We start from the raw sequence: 16,626 nt of genomic DNA, 5'->3' as shown, positions 1-16,626 counted from the left end.
GTTATGCTAACTAAGAATATCTGAAACCACAGACAAAATAGCCACATAGACAGACACACCAAAAACAATAAATCGATTTTTATATCTAGTTAAAAATAATATAAGAAACAAGAGCTTACCTGTGAATGAAACATTTCTGATAAACTCAAGAAGTTCTCTTCCGTAACCTTTTTCATCTCTTGACACAGTCCGCTCACATTCTTACAGTACGTCCTGTGAACGTCGTCCAGTGCGTGAGCAAACGCCAGGACCGCGTTGACTATGAACTGCAGCTGTCCGTCCTGTTTATAACCTGTGTGAACGTTGATGGATACGTTGGTGTCACACGTCTTGTTGATGCTGTCGAAGTGGTAGTTAAAAGGGGTGAGCCTGCTTCCTGGCCACTTGCACTGGAAGTGTTCCTCCCACAGTTCGGTTAGCCAGGGGTCTCGACGGTGGGTGGCAGGGTTCAGGGACGCGAAGTACTCGTCGAAGCCATCTATCTCCTGTGCCATGGGCTGAATGGTGATGGCACCCTCCAGCTCATCCTCTTGTCCCTGGTAGAGATGGTGAAACAGGTAAAACAGGTATCCTTAACAGGGATGAAGCATGATTTTTTTTTTTCATGTAGCGAGTGGTAGTGGAATGCTGCTTCGCTACGGTTTGCAGTTTTTGCCAAGCACACAGGGTCTCCCTTTCTGTTAACGATAAGCGTGTTGGTTTCTTTCACGTACAAATGTTTGACGTTTTAGGCTTACACCTGAAGATCCCTCATACACGGGCAACTGGTAACAAGTTACCATCCGAAATGACAAAAAGACGTAGAATATTCCCAAGCTGTGGTCGACTCAAGTATCGAATTTCGTCCACGAATCAGTGAAATTTGAGACAGAGATATAGGAGTAAGAAAACGAATTCAAAACAGAAATGTACCTGTGTACACAACGACCATGGAAAATTACCCAATGTTAATCTTATTCTTATCTTGCATATCTAAACAAATTAAGAATTCACGTTTCAAGAAGATTGCTAAGAGTTTGCAAACCCTTAGAAAATATAAGAGGTGCTTTGTCAATAATCGCATTTGACCATTTGCCTGCATTGGACCAGAGAAAAATATGCTCGGTCAACATGTTTGACCCAACAAGAAATCGAAATTCGCTGAAGGCACCATATGGCTACGTCTCGGGCAATGATGATAGAGTGTGTGTTCGTTCACGCAGCTTTGTTATCAAGGGATGTAAGGTAGCTAAAGAACATGTGGCATTTATTGGACAAAGTCTATATTACCATGACGATAGTTCACAGTAATTTTAGTCCCGCCTGACACCTTTGCTGTTAGGGGCTTATTAGGCTTCCTTTTCGAGAATTTGAGGACATACAATTCTGATCCAATCCTCTAAACTCACCAATAGCAGGTCATAAATTTCAATCATTATGAAAATCCATCAAATGGGAGCTCAAGACTTTATATCACTATGAAGACGTCATCACAGCCTCCAACACCATGATAACACTGTTGATAACACAGTCTGATAATAATTGGCCCGAGTCAGCACATACGCATAAGTGAACAGGACGTTTCCAGTTCTGCTAACGTAGAAGTTTGGCTATTAAGCCTCTAGGAGCCTGACCAATAGAGCATAGTCTAGATATTCACCGTGATATTTGTATTCCCATCAAAAACTGTATAAGAAAATGAACAAAAAATTCAGCCGAAGTCGTGTTCAAATACCATAAATGGTATTTCATACAGATGGCAGGCACATATTCCACAGTATTTATGTTAGAGGGGGGGGGGGGGGGGGAAACGTACCACTGAAAATGGCTTTTACCAAACAGTGAATGCTGTTATACAGGCTTTCAACGAGAGACTAATAGCTACCCAACTCCAGCCTCATTTTTGTGTGTGACCCCGGATGACCCAAAATGGCCGCCTTATCTGGAATAAAATCTATTGTGAAATGGCTGCTTGAAGGTAGCAAAACACAGTATTAGTGGGCGAACCCCGGGGAGTATGACGCGGGTACATAAAATAGTACGGATAAACTTGTTGAAGGAGAGGTAAAAAGCCTTATTTGAGGGGCAGCCAGATATAACCTGTGCTACGTGGTCACGGAAGGTGTCGACTCTGAGACTGCATGGTTTGGATTGTGCCAGTTTTCTATTTTGTGTATAAATGCGCTCCATTACGCAACTGCCTTTCTAGCGTGAGCCGGCTGCAGTTCTGTGACCTCCGCAGAGGGGCATTTCAAAGAGGGCGTGAGAAGACGATACGCCGACAGTATTTTTTTGTTTTTTAATATATTGTGGCTTGTACCTTCAACTCAAACATATCCGATTTTGGTATTCCAAAAGTGCACCCTACTATATTTTTCATTGCGTCGAAGCTAGTCACCTTGAGGCCCTTAACTATAGAAATCCCCATAGGCCGAAAACTGTGTTCTGCTACCTTCAACCGCAACGGGTATTGGCCAAAAACTGACAAAAGCGTTATATTTGGGCAAAGTTGCTTGGTATGTCAGGTCCTGGCGTAGACTCCCTTGAAATAAGCCTGTTTGTTCTACCGTCAGACAGGTCCTGGCGTAGACTCCCTTGAAATAAGCCTGTTTGTTCTACCGTCAGACGGCCGTTGCCATGGCAACGGCCACTTTGGGCCTTTCCCTATGCTTAACTATGGGACTTAGTGTGAAAGCGCCTTTGGCCCGAAACCCGCACCCCCCCCCCCCTTTTCTGCGGCAACTAACCTTGAATCTAACCCTAAATCACTCCTAACGTAACAACAAACACAGATTGTCTCCGTTTCAATGAAAAAAGCAACCAGAATAGTGAATTTGATCAGATAATGAGACCACTAAATGGCCCGTTCTATAAGCCCGTGTACGGGGCCTACCTATTGGCAGGTGCCAAAGTATAAAGTTGCCGAAATCTCAGCAACCGCTTGAAAGTGGGGAAAGTTAATTGGCAGAAGTTTACATCTTTACTAGTTTTGTTGTCTGAACGAAAAAAAATCCAAGGTCAAGTTCGTTCAACCGCAACGGGTATTGGCCAAAAACTGACAAAAGCGTTATATTTGGGCAAAGTTGCTTGGTATGTCAGGTCCTGGCGTAGACTCCCTTGAAATAAGCCTGTTTGTTCTACCGTCAGACGGCCGTTGCCATGGCAACGGCCACTTTGGGCCTTTCCCTATGCTTAACTATGGGACTTAGTGTGAAAGCGCCTTTGGCCCGAAAACCGCACCCCCCCCCCCCTTTTCTGCGGCAACTAACCTTGAATCTAACCCTAAATCACTCCTAACGTAACAACAGACACAGATTGTCTCCGTTTCAATGAAAAGAGCAACCAGAATAGTGAATTTGATCAGATAATGAGACCACTAAATGGCCCGTTCTATAAGCCCTGTACGGGGCCTACCTAGTGGCAGGTGCCAAAGTATAAAGTTGCCGAAATCTCAGCAACCGCTTGAAAGTGGGGAAAGTTAATTGGCAGAAGTTTACATCTTTACTAGTTTTGTTGTCTGAACGAAAAAAAATCCAAGGTCAAGTTCGTTCAACCGCAACGGGTATTGGCCAAAAACTGACAAAAGCGTTATATTTGGGCAAAGTTGCTTGGTATGTCAGGTCCTGGCGTAGACTCCCTTGAAATAAGCCTGTTTGTTCTACCGTCAGACGGCCGTTGCCATGGCAACGGCCACTTTGGGCCTTTCCCTATGCTTAACTATGGGACTTAGTGTGAAAGCGCCTTTGGCCCGAAACCCGCACCCCCCCCCCCCTTTTCTGCGGCAACTAACCTTGAATCTAACCCTAAATCACTCCTAACGTAACAACAGACACAGATTGTCTCCGTTTCAATGAAAAGAGCAACCAGAATAGTGAATTTGATCAGATAATGAGACCACTAAATGGCCCGTTCTATAAGCCCTGTACGGGGCCTACCTAGTGGCAGGTGCCAAAGTATAAAGTTGCCGAAATCTCAGCAACCGCTTGAAAGTGGGGAAAGTTAATTGGCAGAAGTTTACATCTTTACTAGTTTTGTTGTCTGAACGAAAAAAAATCCAAGGTCAAGTTCGTTCAAGGTAGCAGAACACAGTATTAGTGGGCGAACCCCGGGGAGTATGACGCGGGTACATAAAATAGTACGGATAAACTTGTTGAAGGAGAGGTAAAAAGCCTTATTTGAGGGGCAGCCAGATATAACCTGTGCTACGTGGTCACGGAAGGTGTCGACTCTGAGACTGCATGGTTTGGATTGTGAAAGTTTTCTATTTTGTGTATAAATGCGCTCCATTACGCAACTGCCTTTCTAGCGTGAGCCGGCTGCAGTTCTGTGACCTCCGCAGAGGGGCATTTCAAAGAGGGCGTGAGAAGACGATACGCCGACAGTATTTTTTTGTTTTTTAATATATTGTGGCTTGTACCTTCAACTCAAACATATCCGATTTTGGTATTCCAAAAGTGCACCCTACTATATTTTTCATTGCGTCGAAGCTAGTCACCTTGAGGCCCTTAACTATAGAAATCCCCATAGGCCGAAAACTGTGTTCTGCTACCTTCAACCGCAACGGGTATTGGCCAAAAACTGACAAAAGCGTTATATTTGGGCAAAGTTGCTTGGTATGTCAGGTCCTGGCGTAGACTCCCTTGAAATAAGCCTGTTTGTTCTACCGTCAGACGGCCGTTGCCATGGCAACGGCCACTTTGGGCCTTTCCCTATGCTTAACTATGGGACTTAGTGTGAAAGCGCCTTTGGCCCGAAACCCGCACCCCCCCCCCCCTTTTCTGCGGCAACTAACCTTGAATCTAACCCTAAATCACTCCTAACGTAACAACAGACACAGATTGTCTCCGTTTCAATGAAAAGAGCAACCAGAATAGTGAATTTGATCAGATAATGAGACCACTAAATGGCCCGTTCTATAAGCCCTGTACGGGGCCTACCTAGTGGCAGGTGCCAAAGTATAAAGTTGCCGAAATCTCAGCAACCGCTTGAAAGTGGGGAAAGTTAATTGGCAGAAGTTTACATCTTTACTAGTTTTGTTGTCTGAACGAAAAAAAATCCAAGGTCAAGTTCGTTCAAGGTAGCAGAACACAGTATTAGTGGGCGAACCCCGGGGAGTATGACGCGGGTACATAAAATAGTACGGATAAACTTGTTGAAGGAGAGGTAAAAAGCCTTATTTGAGGGGCAGCCAGATATAACCTGTGCTACGTGGTCACGGAAGGTGTCGACTCTGAGACTGCATGGTTTGGATTGTGAAAGTTTTCTATTTTGTGTATAAATGCGCTCCATTACGCAACTGCCTTTCTAGCGTGAGCCGGCTGCAGTTCTGTGACCTCCGCAGAGGGGCATTTCAAAGAGGGCGTGAGAAGACGATACGCCGACAGTATTTTTTTGTTTTTTAATATATTGTGGCTTGTACCTTCAACTCAAACATATCCGATTTTGGTATTCCAAAAGTGCACCCTACTATATTTTTCATTGCGTCGAAGCTAGTCACCTTGAGGCCCTTAACTATAGAAATCCCCATAGGCCGAAAACTGTGTTCTGCTACCTTCAACCGCAACGGGTATTGGCCAAAAACTGACAAAAGCGTTATATTTGGGCAAAGTTGCTTGGTATGTCAGGTCCTGGCGTAGACTCCCTTGAAATAAGCCTGTTTGTTCTACCGTCAGACGGCCGTTGCCATGGCAACGGCCACTTTGGGCCTTTCCCTATGCTTAACTATGGGACTTAGTGTGAAAGCGCCTTTGGCCCGAAACCCGCACCCCCCCCCCCTTTTCTGCGGCAACTAACCTTGAATCTAACCCTAAATCACTCCTAACGTAACAACAGACACAGATTGTCTCCGTTTCAATGAAAAGAGCAACCAGAATAGTGAATTTGATCAGATAATGAGACCACTAAATGGCCCGTTCTATAAGCCCTGTACGGGGCCTACCTAGTGGCAGGTGCCAAAGTATAAAGTTGCCGAAATCTCAGCAACCGCTTGAAAGTGGGGAAAGTTAATTGGCAGAAGTTTACATCTTTACTAGTTTTGTTGTCTGAACGAAAAAAAATCCAAGGTCAAGTTCGTTCAACCGCAACGGGTATTGGCCAAAAACTGACAAAAGCGTTATATTTGGGCAAAGTTGCTTGGTATGTCAGGTCCTGGCGTAGACTCCCTTGAAATAAGCCTGTTTGTTCTACCGTCAGACGGCCGTTGCCATGGCAACGGCCACTTTGGGCCTTTCCCTATGCTTAACTATGGGACTTAGTGTGAAAGCGCCTTTGGCCCGAAACCCGCACCCCCCCCCCCCTTTTCTGCGGCAACTAACCTTGAATCTAACCCTAAATCACTCCTAACGTAACAACAGACACAGATTGTCTCCGTTTCAATGAAAAGAGCAACCAGAATAGTGAATTTGATCAGATAATGAGACCACTAAATGGCCCGTTCTATAAGCCCTGTACGGGGCCTACCTAGTGGCAGGTGCCAAAGTATAAAGTTGCCGAAATCTCAGCAACCGCTTGAAAGTGGGGAAAGTTAATTGGCAGAAGTTTACATCTTTACTAGTTTTGTTGTCTGAACGAAAAAAAATCCAAGGTCAAGTTCGTTCAAGGTAGCAGAACACAGTATTAGTGGGCGAACCCCGGGGAGTATGACGCGGGTACATAAAATAGTACGGATAAACTTGTTGAAGGAGAGGTAAAAAGCCTTATTTGAGGGGCAGCCAGATATAACCTGTGCTACGTGGTCACGGAAGGTGTCGACTCTGAGACTGCATGGTTTGGATTGTGAAAGTTTTCTATTTTGTGTATAAATGCGCTCCATTACGCAACTGCCTTTCTAGCGTGAGCCGGCTGCAGTTCTGTGACCTCCGCAGAGGGGCATTTCAAAGAGGGCGTGAGAAGACGATACGCCGACAGTATTTTTTTGTTTTTTAATATATTGTGGCTTGTACCTTCAACTCAAACATATCCGATTTTGGTATTCCAAAAGTGCACCCTACTATATTTTTCATTGCGTCGAAGCTAGTCACCTTGAGGCCCTTAACTATAGAAATCCCCATAGGCCGAAAACTGTGTTCTGCTACCTTCGAAGCTGGGTCAAGGTAGGGGATTTTTACCTGTGCGGGGGACTGCCGACTGCTCCAGCCATCACTGCCTATCCACACGTACCGCCCCGCGGTGTTAGCTCTCTTGGCGGCCCGCATCAGCTCAGCAGCATCCTGGTCTGTGCCGTACACTATCACCACTGAACCAAACAGACAAACGTTTTCATAACCAACAACTATGTTACATACTTAGTTAACGTTACATAGTCAAGATAGACGAAAATGACATTCGCACTACTTGTTCACTAGGAATATTCAATCGCCACCAGCTTGTACTACTTCGCCATCAGGCTCATTAACTGTGATCTTAGCAACTTGTATCACTTTTATCCAGTTTGTTTTACTTCGCTGGCAGGCTCACATGGCAGTCAGAATAAAGTTTGTAGTCAGATCACTAAAGATATCGTAATTGCGTCGTTAGATTCATGTAACCAAGCACCAAGACATCAAAGAATCACAACATACTTGTTGTATCAATCTGTTATAACCATAAATAATCCACACGCTTCTTTCTTCGATTACCATTGTTAGCATTCGGCTAAGAAAGAGTATGGGAGTTGGACACAGACACAACTGTTGGTACAGTGGGCTAGCCCCCTGCTGTAGTGACCACGCATCCATCGGTGGCCCTTGGTTTCAAGAAAATGAGATGGGCACCACACTTTGACAATTTATGGTGTGGAATGCACTTAAACATTTGTGTTAATTTTCATCTGAGTAAAATTACTACAAGAAAGCACAGCTTTTCCTTCAGTCATTGAATATGATTTTTGAGCATGCACTTGATTTTATGTGGATTTTTACTTGTGTGAATTTACTACCAGAAAGTACAGTTTCCCCTTGAATCATTTTATATAAATGTTGAGCATGTTGTCCTACCTCTCACAGTGTCTTTGCTCCCAAGATCTTTCATAATGTCGTTGAAACATTCGCTACTGGCCATCTGCGAATCTCGGGGGAACTTCAATGCCAAGTAGATACAGATGCCTCTTCTCTCAGCCTCCGCCTTCAGCTGCGACAGGCCCTGTTGTCCGTAGTTGGAGTCCTCATAAACTACGGAGATGTAGGTCCAGTTGAAGGTGGTCACTATGTCCATAATGGCTCTGGCCTGGAAAAAGTTCATCATCCGATCAATGACAGCATTTTTACAGGTTTGCGATAGCAAAACCTATTCTGTTTTGTTGGCATTTTATGGGCGCCGCCATTTTGTTTTGCGGTGTATGATGGGAAGGGTGGCGCCATTTGGATTTGACGGATTAGTGTGTTGTATGAAGTGGTGTGATAAGATGACTAGGAAATATGATCTTGTGCTCTTGTTTGAAACTAAGCTTGATTTCGTTTATCTATTCACTGTTTTGTTCTGTTCCATTCATATGATTATTTTTGTGATGAGTTTTTGTAATTGATAACTTTGAGTTGTTATTGTTATGTTGAGTTAATCATAGTCAAGTTATTACCCTTATGTTTGATTAGTCACGTTTCATTTTATACGATTATTGTTATGTTTAAGTTGATTGATATGGGCTCCCTTGGAAATCAGTTTTTTTAACTGTAGGGACTACCCTGAAAGATAAGTGAATAAATAAAAAAGGACGTTATAATAATAATTGTTGTGACTTGAATTAACAAAGGAATGAATGAAGGCCTTCCTTTTACATTTTGCCCAACCGAGCACAGGTCACACAAAAAAACAAATCACAGATCGTGATTAAGGCTAACACAGAAGTTCGGCTTCTTCTCGTTTGTTGGTAATAGTGAAAATGTAGGACTGTTTGGGTTTCGCAATAGTCGGTTTGTCTAAACGCATGAAAGATATGAATCTGTCGGTGCTACTCATATGTCTAAAGTGACGGATTCTACTTTCTATATTTCTAAAAAGCGTATTTCTAATAATTTCAATATCAATATTTAGTATTAAGGTTATCATTACCGAAAACGGACGTATTGTTTTCGTCTATGTGTTTACTTTTGTACGTTTTGAAATTTATTTGGATATTGTGCAGTGAGGGACAGGATGTAATTGAAAGCAGATGACGGTGTAACTGAAGATTGACAGGATGGAAAGGTTGGCTTAGCCTCAAATTCACAAAAATAATGAAGGAAATTCACCGAATGAATTGATAAATATTTCGTAGACATGTGAAGTCTTGTTTACACTGTCAGATTTTTTGTTTGTTTGTTTGTTGACCATTTGTTTCTTGTCTGTTTATTTAACCAGGATGGCCCATTTCAGTGTCGTAGCACTGATTTTCAGTGGGTTCCAGGACCATAGAATTGTAAAAAAAAACCTACCCATCAAAGTGTACATGCTATTCCATTAGGCGATGCTTTCACTAGGGCTACTAGTACATAGGAGTGGCTCGTATTGTGAAATAATAGAGCCATTAGGTTTTCTCAAGTGGCATGGCGTTGTTGCTTTGCTTACCAGAGAAATAAACCATTTTCGTGAGATGCATTAGATGACGAAATACTCACAAATCAAAGCATGTGACGTGTGTCTTGCACGCGTATATGAACGACGTATCAAAGTACCAAATGACGCACCACACTCCTCTCACGATTTTTGCACACGGGAGCCACTCCTCCTCGCTCCTCCTCCTCCCATTGGCTCCCGGCTGTTCTGGTCACACGGGAGCCAATCCTCCTCCTCCTCCTCGCAACAAAACAACTCTTTCGCTACCCTGATTCAATGTATTTCTTCTTAATTTACTTCCTTTGCCAAGAAACAAGAAAGCTCCTCTGAGCGTTGACGTTATACTCCCCACATGATCTTGATCGTAAGGGACTAGTTAATTAACACAATGCACATTGACTACTTGCGTAATTTTAGCACGTGGAATAGCGGCCAATAATGTGAGGTATCCGCCTCCTCCTTACTTAGAATTTTGTCCGGTGATGTGTATCTGCCTTTTATTTTGCTGGGAAGCAGGTTGTGAATGAAAAGTAACCTGGTATCTCTGTGTTTATCAATATCTATGTTATATTGACCTATCAATAGTTTGTTCAATATAAATGTCTTCATTCATTCAATATAAAGACTTACTGTAACCTTTTCCAATGATTTAAGTTATGTAATATCCACAGATAGATTAGAAGAGTTGTAAGAGGCTACCCACCTGTATTGAAATGAATAAATAGATAAATAAATAAAGAGACTTTCTTTTAAATGTTTTTTATACATTATAACTTGAAATTTTGACGGTTCGACAAATATATCCATTCTTGTCCATCGGTGGGACATCATAAATTCAGACGGACCGCTGTGCTGGTAAACAAAGAACCTCTTTGGGTAAACTGAAATCCCTCAGACGGTTTTTCTCCTCCACGGGAAAATTTACGACATCCCGTGGGACGGGTCTTCACCAGGGGTCGAAGCGCGGTCATTCACTTCAAGCACCGTCTGCCCTGACACGACAGGTACAGGTGGATAAGTGTGTTTACATAGCCTAGGGGCCAGGTGAGACATTGTACAGGTAAGATAGGTGTGTTTACTGTGCAAAGTAAACACACCTATCTCACCTGTACAATGTCCCACCTGGTCCCTAGGCAAAGTAAACACACCTATCTCACCTGTACAATGTCCCACCTGGCCCCTAGGCACAGTAAACACACCTATCTCACCTGTACAATGTCTCACCTGGCCCCTAGGCTATCTAAACACACCTTTCCACCTGTACAATGTCTCACCTGGCCCCTGGGTAAAGCAAACACACCTATCTCACCTGTACAATGTCCCACCTGGCCCCTATTCAAAGTAAACACACCTATCTCACCTGTACAATATCCCACCTGATCCCTATTGAAAGTAAACAAACCTATGTCACTTGTACAATGTCTCACCTGACCCCTAGTCAAAGTAAACAGAACTATCTCACCTGCACAATGTCCCACCTGGGCCCTAGGCAAAGAAACACACACCAATTTCACCTTTAGAATGTCTCACCTGGCCCTTCTCAAAGAAAACACACCTACGTGTAAGGTGTTTCTTAATAGAGGTAATATTTAAACACACTACATACACTTATATTGTGTCTTATTTGGAGCAACATTATTGAAATAACTGTAACTGTGGGGTTTAAGAGCTGCCAGACTGACCACGCCAGTGGCTCTAGAGCTTATGGTGTTGTGGTTTTCACGTTGGATTTGTAATCTGCCGACCCGGGTTCGATCCCGGGTATCGGCATGTTTGTTTCTTTCTGTTCTTACTCGCCCCTCTTAATTTCTACATAACATTCCATGGTTTTATACCCTAGATACAGAAGTGTCACACGACATCCACTTGTAAGCTAAACGTTTCTTACCTGGACCATAATTTAAACGAAAAAACATCCCAGCAACCAGCTACCCGATCCATTTTGATAGAAGTCGGATTCAGAAACACTGGGTGAAGTTGTAATGTGCCTCATCAGAAAGCTTGTTTTGCAGACAGAGCAACCATAACCGAACGATAAACTAAGAAGTTCCCTGACAAAACAACACAAAAATATATACAACGTGTCAAAACGCGCTGCTATGCTAAAAAGCACTGCTACTAATGTATCTCAGAGTGCCACATGTTTACATTTTTGCATAATTAGCAGTTTTAATCAACCTTATCACCCCGGCCGATGCAATGCGATCGTCCATTTTTGCGAGGAGGAGGAGGAGGATTGGCTCCCGTGTGCCGTGAACAGACGGGAGCCAATGGGAGGTGGAGGAGGAGGAGGAAGAGGAGGAATGGCTCCCGTCTGACCGATTTCTCCTCTCACCTACAACGTTCTCGTGTCAAGTGACCTGAGTGACCTTTGACCTTCAGGTCACGAGACAACACTTTCTGAGCTGATGAAAATGGCGGATGTCGTTTAAAAGTCTGAACAAAACTTTTGTTGTTGTAGCGTGTAACAATCTGAATCATTCGAACGAATCCAAGAACAACATCTAGATTTCTAATTTGATCATAATTTCATAAATCTAGGGTACTTCTATTTGTGTACGGGTTGAATTTCTTTCTCACCTGAAATTCGTCGGATGGCACAGTCCTTGAAAAGTAGGGGAACCGTTTCTTAATGCTCAGCTCAGGGCTGGTGGACCAGTAGCTGATCTGAAAATAAGAATGTTACGTAAGTATAGCCATATAAGCAATACATAGTAGGGTAGTGCCAATAATTTGGGATGTCCCTGTGTATGGCTCAATTGGTATCAGCGTCACAGTTGAGCTTCTTGACTCCCATTTGTGGGGAACTTAGAGACCCGGTTTAAATCCTGTAAAGAGCATCTTGGTTGGGGCTACGGTCGTCTTTCGGAAGGGACATAAAATTGGGATTGTGCCTCAGGCATGTTAAATGGGAAAGGCTAGATGGAAATATTTCCCTGCTATCTAAACAACAACCGTTACGGAAAACCTACCGACTGATAGCATTGGGTACTACAAAGTGAACAGGAACAATGAAAATAAAGAATAAAAATCAAAAAGTAACTGGCAACTTTTCCTTATTGTTTTTCTCATTAGATCATCTTAGCCACGACCAGTGTCTTCAGACCTTAGACGAGACGATCACAGGAATTTAGAAAGTCGTCTTCATCCTAAGAATGATAGATATACGTCCATTCTTTGACTATGATTTTCAATTCAAGAACAAAACATGCCTGGTTCTTGGCTTATATGGTGGTTAAAAATCTGTTTTATCACTTCCATAAGATTTTGACCGTAAGGTTGCAAAAGGAGCAAGTCGTAGAAACATCATTACACAAACGCCGGCGGCTATAATAGCATGATGGCACTAAAGCGTTTTACTACCACCAACGTTTGTTTGATTTGATATCAAACGATGAGAATTTATTACCTTGGACTAAAAGCTGTAAAACTTGGCCGGGGATCGTGCCTGTTATCCTATTCGTTCGTGACATACTCTTTATGACCGATCCCTGAGCATGGCGCCGTATCGAGGAAAATTAAATGACAGTCGATGGACCGGTTAGTACCGGTCTTAGCCAGATAAAACAAGTGTTGCAAGCATGCAGCCACGTGAGGCCGGTAATCTCACTGGGCTACGCTTGTTGGTACCGGTTTGCGAAGAACATACGCTAAGAGACGCAAGTTTTCCATCTGGAATAGTGACATATGTTAAGAACTTGCAATTGGCATAACTGCAATTGGGAAAATGTCGCATTCTTGCAAAAGCCGCGATCACTGCGATTTTTTTCTATGAATCCAATCAGCAATTGTAAATTTTTGGTTATTTAGTGAGGTGAGGTGATTTAGTGCAATTTTTACATATCTAGCAGCTACTTTGAGGCCGAAACTTGGGATGTGACATTCAGGGTGATACCATTTTTTAAAAGTCATATGGATTTATTTACCCGTGTATCGCACGTCTTTGACAAGGGAGAGCTGCCCCAAAAAGTTGAAAAAAGTTACCGTAATAAATTGTCACCAAGGGCCATAGCCCATGGCCAGTGAGATACAAGCTTATGCTGTCACCGATCCTGAGAAGGGCAGTAGATCATAGATCAAACGTATTGAGAGGTCATTAGAGTCAAATCTAAACTCTGATATCCGTCTTGGACGCTCAGTATCAGGACCTTATCCATCAAGTTCATCTTGATCTCTTACCGTATTCTCAAAATCGAATTTCGTCATGTGTTTGCTTATCTCTACGTTTGGGGAGCTACCATTACAACAAAGTAGGGATGTCCTGTAGCTCAACTGGTAGCAGCCTCGAAGTTGAACTCGAATTGATTGCTAACTCGAAGACACTGTTCAAATACTGGGATGTGCATCTCGGTTGGGGTTGCATCTGCCTTTCAAAATGGAGGTAAGAAGGGGGTACCATGATCTAGAAGGTGCCTCAAGAATACATATGGTTTTACATATAGTTTTATTGCACAACAATTGTACGGGGTACAAAGTATGGCATCTACATAGCTACAATTCTATAACTTAACGCTTATCTAACTAATACACAAGTTGTAGTATGGGATAAATTTCTTACAGTTATTGGAGGCTTTTACAATCATTGGAGGAATTCCTAATGTCTAAACCTTCTTTGATAAATTTTCCTATATCTGTCATGCAGGGATTGTCACATGTCATGATGTATTTGAATTTGCACTTCAGGTCCATCGAGATAAACCCTTGTGTATAAGATGACAACCTTGTGTACAGAGAATCTCGTAAAGTGGAAGTGCTAGCAACTGCTCACTTTACACATATACCACAGAAAGAATATTTGCTGACATAGACACTGCAAGGTGAACATCAACATTGCAATAAAATTCATTTCTAGGCAGCTTGATAAAAAGATATCTGTTTTCATATATACACACGTAACGTTATGTCATGTTTTGCTTAGCTAATTAGATTGACAATGCCGGGGGCTATATTCAGCCTCGTGACCATACAATAATACTCATGCAATATTTTCAATACCATTCTGTCTTTCGTAACTTTAGTATCCATTACTAGAGCCCTTTCAGACAGGAGGCACCGATTACATTTAGTAAGGACTCCCATGCATGCAGACCAGTTTAAGTACACCAAACTAGATAAGGAAGAGGGGCAATAAAAGTCCCCCAGTCTGTCATAAAACGCTAATGGCAGTCCAGATACAATATGAGTACAATAACTAAGGCTGTAACAAAGGTCAAGCAGATGCTTTTGGCCATTACTAGGTAATAAAACTGGAACAGGCCATTTGCTAGAGTGGGCAGCAGATGAATTATGGAGTGTGGATAATTTCAATGCGTAGTAAGCCATGATAGGAGAGGACGATCAATATATTCTGGGCCTCATCAAGGAATTAGGTGCAGAACTAAATTTCGGGGCATGGTTCTAAAGTATGAAGTCTTTATCGATCTCCGCGTAATATCAAATCGAAGTGGTCATTACTTTTCAATCGACGTCCTTTTGAGAATAGAGTATGGGCGAGCTGTGGTCAAAGCTGTGTAGATCGAGTTCCTCATGCTATAAGATGTAAGAAGATATTTTCAAGATGTTTTATGAGGATTCCCTTCGTATTTCAACTAAAATTTAGAATAAAAAGGTGTGGGCATCTTACTTTCGGCAGAGCTAGTTATTCCCTCTCTCCCTAACGTTAATAGATGCCGCCGGCCTTTAAAGTCGAAATCGAAATTATTTGAATTTTCATAAATGCTTGAAAAGGGTTTTGATTTCACCTCAAAAATTTAGTTGTGCACCATTTTCCTGACTAAGGTACAGAACTTATTGCTCACCCACCCCTCATATTTTAGCCGATAGAGACCAGGTGTAAAAGAGTAATATGATACTTCTGGATATGCTGAAACAATGCCAGTAATATTAGGACTTTGCTACGCACTTTTGCAACGAAGCTTCTCTAGAGTAAGTGCCAGGACAAAAATAGGTTCATGATTAACAATAAATCGGCCAGATTACGGCTAGTCCTTCTTGGAAATAATCAATAGAGGGCACCCTCAACGTTAGCGTGATAGCACGGGCAATGTGCCAAAATATAAAATTGAAAATAACGGTTTCCATATTCTTCTGTGGCAGACTTCGACTTTGGCAGACTAAAATATGTCATAGGGGGGATCGGTGTAGTGTTGAAGGAATACTAAACATAGACGTGTGCCAAGGTTTCCTAATCTTGAAAAAACGTACTTGTCTCGGGGTCTCACAGCGTACTGTAAATGCAGAAATGTTCGCGGTGGATTTATGTTCGCGCTTTTCGCGTCGGCCATTTCACTGCGAATTTAAAACCACCCTGAACATTTTTCCAGGGCATTAAGATACTCCGGTGCTTGGTGCTACCGTGAAATCAAAACCATCGCGAAAAGTCCTTTTTACCGCTACCGCGAAATTAAATCCCCGCGAACTTAAATGCATTTACAGTATTCCTTCCACGCCTATTTAACGGACACCTGCTCGAGCCATTATCGAGGAAAGGGAGTGCCGTGTGAAGGATAACAATTTATTTTCAAATGTTGTGACATGCCGATATTTGGTCTTGACACTGTGCATCATAACCAAAGCTAGATCAATACACAGAATGAAATATTGTGCGGAAGGGCATGGAATACACATATCTCGGTGTTTCACGGGTGTAGTTGCCAGGTTTGTGTCACGCTGTGCACTTCTATCTAGCATACAGAATTTTAAAGATTTTTAGGTCCAAGTCCAAAACAAAAAAAATCAAACGTCCGGAGCCAAGTCCGGACTTGCAAAAAGCAATCTGTCACTTATATTCCCTTTTTTGTTCTAAACCATTTAAAACCTTCGAATAGACAGTGAAATTTGCACTGGAGAAAATTGGACAAAAAACTTTTCATGTTTACACTGGTTGTATATAATTTGCATGTATCTTTCACATTGCATTTCAATTCATGCTAACATGCAATTTTCTAGTGCACATAATATGCAATAACGGTTTCAGGTCCGGACTTAAAGTCCGGACCTGAACTGCTGGACCTGAATCCGGACCTGAACCTGAATATGAGTTTAGGTACGCACCACTACTTCGTGCTCTTACTTTTCATGTTCTTTCGCTCCCTTGCGTTCTGGAGTCTGCGGAAGATATCATTCATAAAACCTACTGCT

At 42.5% G+C, this 16,626-nt stretch overlaps 1 protein-coding gene across 1 annotated transcript in view; it reads right to left on the bottom strand.

The window, feature by feature from the left end:
• Positions 1-16,626, bottom strand: part of LOC118430188 (metabotropic glutamate receptor 3-like) — a 44,361-nt gene that overhangs the window by 6,499 nt on the left and 21,236 nt on the right. The window contains exons 2-5 of the mRNA XM_035840897.1: positions 12,067-12,153; positions 7,953-8,181; positions 7,086-7,213; positions 120-536 (exon numbers count right to left, since the gene is read on the bottom strand). Of these exons, the coding sequence (XP_035696790.1) occupies positions 120-536; positions 7,086-7,213; positions 7,953-8,181; positions 12,067-12,153 (861 nt within the window). The remainder of the gene's footprint in view (positions 1-119; positions 537-7,085; positions 7,214-7,952; positions 8,182-12,066; positions 12,154-16,626) is intronic.

This window comes from Branchiostoma floridae, chromosome 14, assembly GCF_000003815.2.
Source record: "Branchiostoma floridae strain S238N-H82 chromosome 14, Bfl_VNyyK, whole genome shotgun sequence".
NCBI lineage: Eukaryota > Metazoa > Chordata > Leptocardii > Amphioxiformes > Branchiostomatidae > Branchiostoma > Branchiostoma floridae.
Note: the sequence above shows the minus strand (reverse complement) of the source record. Positions and strands in the feature narration are given on the sequence as shown.